The sequence below is a fragment of the Lagopus muta genome, chromosome 5 (assembly GCF_023343835.1).
Source record: "Lagopus muta isolate bLagMut1 chromosome 5, bLagMut1 primary, whole genome shotgun sequence".
NCBI lineage: Eukaryota > Metazoa > Chordata > Aves > Galliformes > Phasianidae > Lagopus > Lagopus muta.
Window position 1 is genome coordinate 58494537 of NC_064437.1, and position 8553 is coordinate 58503089.

At 40.2% G+C, this 8553-nt stretch overlaps 1 protein-coding gene across 2 annotated transcripts in view; it reads left to right on the top strand.

Moving 5' to 3' along the window:
• FHIP2A (FHF complex subunit HOOK interacting protein 2A) overlaps positions 1-7668 on the top strand; it is a 33134-nt gene extending 25466 nt beyond the window's left edge. For both annotated transcript variants that reach the window (XM_048945706.1, XM_048945707.1), the window contains 3 exons: positions 2421-2561; positions 3689-3792; positions 3890-7668. In XM_048945706.1, coding sequence (XP_048801663.1) covers positions 2421-2561; positions 3689-3792; positions 3890-3995 — 351 coding nt within the window. In that variant the 3' untranslated portion in view covers positions 3996-7668. The remainder of the gene's footprint in view (positions 1-2420; positions 2562-3688; positions 3793-3889) is intronic.
• Positions 7669-8553: the final 885 nt, after the last annotated feature.

Genomic DNA, 8553 nt, shown 5'->3' on the forward strand with positions numbered 1-8553 from the left:
TCCTGTTAATGGTAAACATTGAATTTCTATGGAACTGTTTCCTGAGAATTTTGAAAGAATTTCCTGAACTCCAAATCTTGCTGGTTTTTGCCTCTACGATTATAGAGAAGATGTTTAGGCTGTCTGACTGAGTCTGCTGACATATGGACAGAAATAAAAGCTCAGCTTTCCTTAATGCTCTCAATTAGTTTAAATCACAACAGCAATCTCTCTGAACAATGCAGCACGTGTTACTACTTTGTTTCCTTTTCTTTGTGTGAACACCAGATAAATCTCATGGCTTCAAAGCCTCCTAATGAATTGACTGACTCACAACTGAAAGACCTTCTCCAGCAGTTCAGTTTTACAGGCAGTGGAATGGATTTATGGAAGAAATTTGTGTCTGCATCTGCAGAGTAGCTTTTATCTTCCACAATAACTCAAAAGGTAGAAATTCCTGTTACGAAGAACATCCCTGGCCCAGGGTCCGAAAACTTCATTTGTTAAAAAGCTGTAGCTGGAATTTCGAGTATGGAAATGACTACCAATGACTGGGAGAAATAAATGTGTTCACTTCAAAAGATCTGTAAGACAGGTTGCCCAAGGAGGTTGTGGATGCCCCATCCCTGGAGGTATTCAGTGCCAGGCTGGATGTGGCTCTGGGCAGCCTGGTCTGCTGGTTGGTGACCCTGCACATAGCAGGGGGTTGAAACCAGATGATCATTGTGGTCCTTTTCAACCCAGACCATTCTATGATTCTGTGACAGCTCCCTTTGCAGTGCCACAGGAGGTAGTAGCAAGTTCAGGATTAAGGTACCAAATGTTAGTTAAGCGTCCACATCTAGTAAGGGGAAATTCTGTCAGAGCAGCCCCTGTAGTCTTGGGAGCTGTTAAACTGAAAAACCAGTAGGTGTCTTTCAGTGCAAAGTGAATCACCATCTCAGCTTATTTGACTGGCAGGTTGACTCAGTAGCCTTCAACTGTCTGTTGCCATTTTTGTGACACCCAAGATACTCCCTGAAATTTGCAGTTACAACACAGATCTTTCAGGATCCACCTCTGTGGAACTGTCAGAGAGATTGACTGGATACACCTGTGCTTCTGAGGTGGCATGAAATGTTTGTAAGCAGTTATATCAAGTGTCAAATCTCTGTTGAATAGGCTAATGGGAGTTCAGGCATGCAGTAAACATAAGTATATCTGTCTTAAACTGAACTCTTCCAAATCTTATTCTGGAACGGGTAAGAAACCTCCAGTTCTTCAGTGGGATCACAGAATCACAGAATTGTAGGGGTTGGAAGGGACCTCCAGAGATCATCGAGTCCAACCCCCCTGCCAAAGCAGGTTCCCTACAGTAGGTCGCACAGGGATGCTAACTTCAGAACGTAAAGGTGATAATTTGAGGTTGTGAACACACATCCTCTTTCAGATGTGATCATAACCATTGAGCATGTTAATGCCAATATATTTCTGGCAGCTAAATGATTGAATGAGGGCCCATAATCTATTTCGGGTAGAATCAAATAGATTAAGTTAAACCATCCAGGCATTTGTAAGGTTTTCAGATTGGCATAGGCCTGTAGCAGGGGAATTTCTGTCCAACTCTTGCCATCATTGTCTCTTCCAGCACTCAATGAGAGAAAATTTGACTAGTTTGGAAATCTTGGGCTGCATTAAATTGTAAGCTTATTTTCACTGCGATGAAAAAACCCAAGGCAAAAATAGAGTTCTTGGAACATGAGGAAGCTGTGGTGGAAGTACTTTCTTTTGTAGAAACAAGTTTCTTCCTAAGCTGGTGAAACACCTCCAACATAGCTCCTGCTTTTTTTAGTAGAAAGCCCTTCTGACTAATCGGCATTTTCCAGCATCTGACAGTGTTGCCTCTTCCATTTGATTAATGTGGAGAGAGGAGATGGAGAAAAAAGCTTAGAATTTCATGGTGCCTTCCCAGCCCAGCAATGTCTCATCTCCAGCAGCATGTTGCTACAAGATGAACAGGCCTCTGCCATGGTTCTTTCCAGGAAAAATGGAATGTTAGCTGTAAACGGGGATTTATCACTCTCAATTTCCTGAGCTTGTGTAGTTTGCAGTCGTCTAGAAGCAAGATGTTTAATCTGGTTCTTTGTTTAGCAGCTGAGATGAAGAGTGATTTTATAAGAAGAGGACTTATTATCCTACAAGAAACATTAAGTGTGCAAAAGCTTCATGTGGTTGGAGATGTTATGCAGTTAATATCTAATGCCTGACTATCATATCCCCTTCACTCCTGTTGTGGGACAGGGTTTGGGCCTGTCTTCTTCTAATCTAGCTTTTTATCTTTGTATATTTCTAGCTCTGTATGTAAGGTTCTAGTAGTTCAATAAGCACTTGCTGGGTGAGAAGAGCTAAGCATGAAAATAACGAAACACTGTTTTCCTCTTTTGTTTTGTTATTTTTTGCAGCCCTATGATGTAAATTTACAGGTTACTTCAGTGTTGTCCAAACTCTCCTTGTTTCCCCATCCTCATATACATGAATACCTTTTGGATCCTTACATAAACCTGGCCTCTGGCTGCAGGTCTCTTTTCTCCGTCATTGTCAGGGTGAGTAAACACACAGACAATGTTTACATACAGCTAAACAGCAGTGATATATTTAGTAACTTTGTAATGAATATTTAGAGCTGGATAGTTTAGGTTGGCAAATGGCTTCTTACTGAAAATAAATACTTACGCTCTTGCTTTGGAAATCAGAATTCCATATTTTCGGCCAAAAATATTGAAAAATCTATTTCTCAGCATTCATTCTGATTCTATGTGTCTTCAGATTTGTTTGTTTGCTTGGTTTCAGCGTAATGTAAAATATCCCTTTTGGCAAAGATGCTGCTTTAAATTGGACCAGGTGACATTGTTGTCACTTGCAGGCCGTATCAGGTGGTGCTGTAAGAACAAAATAGAGGTTTACGCTTGGATAGGAAAGAGATGGCTTTGATTCATGCACAAACAGAAGACAGTCGTGAACACCTGTGCCTGAGTGAATATCTGTGCTCATCTGTTTTTTCTGCTGAAGGCTGTTCTTGGCAGTCCAGTCTGTGACCCTTTTCTGGATTCCAGTCAGCCATGAAGTGCTAGATTTATTGGAAATCCCTTTCCTTTCCCTCTGATTTTGTCTCTTCCTGCCAGACCTTCATCCTACAAGAGCTGGCTGTGTGCCTGTCACACTGCAGTCGTCTCAGTCAGAGATTCCTCAGCTACCCCCCGCACCAGCTGTTATTAAGCTGGTCAAGAGCCTATTAATGATGCCTGCCAATACTAACAGTGGGCTTAGCTCCCCTTTTCCCAACAGCCCTCCCCATTTAAAATGTAGTCTTTATTCTCCCCTTGTTCTTTCCCTAAACTCATGAATTTACTGGTCAATTGCTTGCATCAATTACTTTACCAAGACAAATTAATCACTGACATAATTAAAATAAGTGAGTAATATAATTTATGGCAGTAGCAAGTAAGGCTTCAGAGTTTGTCCTGTTTTATCTCTACATTCTGCACCCACATCCTTGGCACTGCTACTGTCATCAGTGTCTATGACCACTCACCCTTTCTGACACAGATCAGCTATTCTGAGTATTACTTTGCGACTCTGTGATGATTCTGAAGTGGCTCCAATGTGCCAGGCACTGAAGATTGTCACAGAGAGGTGTTACTTTGTGTGTTGATGGTGTTGCACCTTGCAGGTGGTTGGAGACCTCATGGTTAGAATCCAGCGCATCCCAGATTTCACTCCCAAACTTCTGCTGGTCAGAAAACGCCTGCTGGGCTTGGAGCCTGAAGGGCCTGTGTGAGTAAACGCACTGTGTGTTCTCCAGGACCCACTGCTGGGTTTTGTGTATGCCAGTCCTGACTCTCTGCTCTTTTCCCCCCTCTCTCTCTCTCAGCATTGACCACATGACATTACTAGAGGGTGTGATTGTGCTGGAAGAATTCTGCAAAGAGCTGGCAGCGATTGCATTTGTGAAGTATCATGCCTCGTCTACGCCGTAAGCAGCCTTGATGAGTGGCCAGGCTGTAAGATCACCTAGTCTATTTCAGTCCAAAAGACTACTGACAACACCCAGATGAGAAGAGGTGGTGTCTCCTGGCAAAGTGCCTGTTGGCTTTTGGCAGAATTGGAAGTTAGATTACTTTCACCAGTTGTTGGCATTCACCGCATTACAAGGGAGATGGATTGAAACAGACCTAGGATATGATTAAAGGCATTTTGGGAGAAACCAACACACAGCATTTCTAGCCACTGTGTGAAGAGCTGCAAAAGCTGCATGAAGAACCACAGACATCAGACCTTGGTTATTTTTCTGTTATGATGACAGTGTTCAGGGAGTTTGGTCTATACATGCTGTGGGGCTCACGTGCACCAATTCGTTTTTTGTGACCATATTACTTCTAAACAGCAAATTAATTTTAAAACCTTCTTAAGTCCTGATTCTTTTTCTTCTCAAGTGGATATGTGAAAGGAAATCACACCTGCAGTTGTAATGTAATCAAAATGATAGTTGAAATTAAAAATGAAGATAAGTTCAAAGAATCCACTAATTCCTATACAGTGAGATATATTCATGAGGGTTTTCTTTTTTTTATGATGAATCTTAAAGACAACTCTCAGCTTGATTCTCCTGTGGATTACTACAGGGGATACGTTAGTATGAAACCCATACTAGTGAACTAACCCAGATTCAGAATCACATCCATAACAGATATCTGAATTACATGTTTATATCATATTTGTCTTTGTCTTTCCAAGTGATTGCTCTTCAGGTTATCTGTGTAACGAGATTTACTTTAGGTTTTTGCATGTGAACTCCATTTGCTTGGCTCTTGTCACCTTTACAGGAAAGTTAACTATAGGTCATTAGTTGTTGTTGCTGAAACAGTATTTTTAATTTCTTTTTAATTGCTGCTTAACTTGAATTGGTTTAACAATCTTTTGTGCCTTGAAAATTGGCAATATATATGTTCTGTAATTTTGGAAGTGTTTTTATTGCTTATCTAACCCTAGCAGTAATGCCCAGCAAAAGATTGACAAATACCAATTCAGTTAAAGTGTTGATACCTTTTGTAGGACCAAAATTTGTGCCTGTTTTGCGTAGTGCTGGGGTACAGAACTGTATCTCAGTGAATTTTTTTCAGTATGAGTGCTCTCAGCCCATTTGCATTGCTCAGACTTCAGGGAGCTTTGCTGCTGTTTCTCCAGTGCAATGGCAGCTGGCTCCTCAGGCAGAATTTGGGACTCACTGCTACATAGGCACCAGCAGAGATCTGAGAGGCTGAGCCTTACCCTGTCAGGCACACACACTGGTATGGGTGAGAGAGCTGTCCTGTTATCCATGCAGGTGTGCAGCACCTCTTTCTCCTCCTGTAACAGCATAGGCAGGCAAGGTAAGAGTTCAGCTCCTTGTGTTTACATTGTATTTCTTTCTTTGTCTTTCCTAGTATCCTATTTGCACAGTTAATGTCCATTTATGATTTGATTTCTTATATGCAAATACAGACTAATTCATCTGTATTCATATGACTCTACCAAGAATCAGATTCTGCTCTGAATCCATCCCTTTATATTTTTTTTTTAAATATACATATATATATAGAATGTCAATGCTGAGAGGCCATTTAAGTTAGGTTAATTAGAAGTGTTACAGTTAACGGGCTACATTTATTCTTGTCTCAGCAGTGAAGATGGTGCTGCCGTAAAAGCTTCCATACAGGTTCAGCTGGGGAGAAAGCCTGACTGGGGAACTGGGAAAATATTTTGGCAAATAAAAGCTGTGTTCAGTGGTCCCTGTAACTGGAAGGATTCTGGGTTTTTTTTGCCAGATAAATCCTGGAAAGAAAACAGAAGAACCAACCTGGCTTCTTTACCCCATTATTTCTCTCCTGAATTTAGCCATGAAGTGTTTTCAGGTCACATTAGCATCATAGGATAAAAAGACACTTTTCTCATTTTTTGTTGTTTAGAAACATGCCTTGAAAGTAGCAAATAATTTTAGTTATACAATAAACCTTGTTAATATAATGTACTTGACTTACACTATAGAACATATGCCTATGCAGTGATTTTTAATACAAACATTTGTTATAATTAAGATCCCAGTTCAGACAAGCAGTTAAACTACCTGAGTTAGGTGAAGCTTAATTTCAATAATTTTCCTAAATTACAGTTCCTTGCATGGATAAAGTCAAGCTGTTGGGCACAAATGCTGATGCTTCACTCAGTTTCAGTCCTTGTTGGTTTTTGCTTGTGCTAAATTACTTTTTCCTCCAAATTTCTGTTATTTATTTTTTTGTGTGTATGTTCCAGAATATTTCTGATGTCCTTATTTCAGTGCAAACTGGATGTGATGATACAGCTATGAATGAAACTTGCCAGGGCTTTCCAAGCCACGTGATAATTTGTAAAGCCATTCAGGAGTTGCCTGATCTTAAATGAAACCATTGGCATCAATGTTGTTTTCACTGATACCTGAATCTTCAGCAACAACAGCGATGTTCTTGTGAACCAGTGAGACTCAGTTGGTAAATTTGTAAGAAATGGATCCATCATAAGTGAAACAATCCTTATTGGTTTGTGAGTTGCCTACAAACCCTTAATTACCAGACATGGAGACAGTGGTGTTTATTTCTATAAAAGTGATTTCATCTTCCTTAAGAGGAGGATCTCATCTAAGTTTGTTTTGTGACACTTTTCATGCACTTTTTTAGTTAGTTGAGGTCCATCTTTTCACCTTTCCCATCTATGCATGTCATGGAGGTGCCCTTTTCGTTTCTCTCCGTGTTTGTATGTGGTTATTTATTACCCAGAGGTGGGCACCTGAGAAAATGCGTGGCCTGGAGTTGACAATGTAAGCAGACCCTCCAGATGTCAGTGGGAAATGCAAGTGCTTATCACCTTTGAAACTATGGCCATTATCAGTAGATTGAAATGCTTGAGAGGAAATACTAGAATAACTTTTGATTTCAAAAAGCAAATGCAAACTACTTTTTAACCCTGATGCACGTGTGTAAATATGCACATTTTTACTTTTTTTTTTTCCATTTATAGTATGTATTTGATTTAGACTCCGATAGAGAAAGTTTTGTAATACGCCATGTGCTAAGCTCCAGTAGAACAAGTTTGTCCTTAGTTGTTTTCCCATATGACTGTAATATTCCTGGTATTCAGATCCTGTCTGTGTAACGTTCTTACTATGTATTTGTCTGTGCAATATAAAAGCTGTGATTTGATACACAGCTTGAGTCTGGTTGTACATCACCTATGTATATATATACATAGATTATATATAATATGAGAACCAGAATCCCGAGCTTGCTTACACTACGATTAGTGTAAAGATTGTTGCACATGGTTTTACAGGGCACTGTAATCATGGAATGGCTTTGTGAATGCATGGTAATGTCTCCCATAACCTGCTGTGTGAATTCACAGGTGACATTGTTTTTGTACCTGGCTGTCTCAGTGTTTCGTGATGTGCTCGGTCTGAGGGTGACCTGATATTGTGCATCATACATGGGTTTTCAAACCGTGATCCTCAGCAGTTTCTGTGCCCTGTAAAATCGTGTAACCATATCAAATGTATGCTCTTTGTTTTGCCTCCTGCCTTGTTTACATTAAACAGAGGATATTCAGTAAAATTTTTCTATTAAACTTGGTGTAGGTCACTTACTGACAGTGTTGCCACGGTTTCACAGGTGTGGGATTTCCAGTGAGGAATGCTGGAGCAGCCACATTACCAGACATACAATGTTAAGTTTTACAAGAGAAGCTGCGAGAAAACCCACCTTTTTGTGCTAGAAAAAACACATGCAGGATTGAAGGGGATATTCTCAATAGAAGTCAATACATTAATTTCAGTGAAGCAGCTGCTTCTATTATTACAGAACCCACAATGAGCTTTCCTTAAATGACCTTGAGAAAATGTTGGATCTTTGTATCTTTGTTTTACATCCATGTCTTTGATCTTGAATTTTTTTTGTTTTGTTTTAATTTAATTTAATTTAATTTTGAGTTTGTCCATCACTGCAGCATCTGCTGGAATAAACCCTGTGCTGTGCGGGGCTGAATGAAGTAGCATGCTCTTTCCCATGAAGATTGGAAGCTGGGGGAAATGGCCAGCATGCAGTCATCCTGAGCACTGATGAATGGCTGCTCTTCCCAAGAGCCCTGATATCTTTCAAGACTGGAGCTGCTCAAGACCTTTGTTTTCTACTGCATTAGAGTGCAGAATGCCTCAGTCACAACATCGGTTCATTGAATTGGGTACAAATGTCACAGATGTGAGCAAGCATCTTTTCCTCCTTTGGGGCCTTTGAGGAAGGCTTTGTTACGTGTTTTTATGTATTTTAAAGTTGCATCTTCTTAGTATGATTTTTGGTGCCCCTCAAGTTCTCATCATCTTTTTTAAAATCTTACTGCTCTGTAAGATTCCCTTTGAGGGCTACACTTGGATGTTAAGCTGTTTCTCCTTCTCAATATTTAACAGCTGCAAGTGCTCTCGCATCTTTAACAAGGAGAGCAACAGCAAGATGGTACATTTGACAGCTTTTTTAC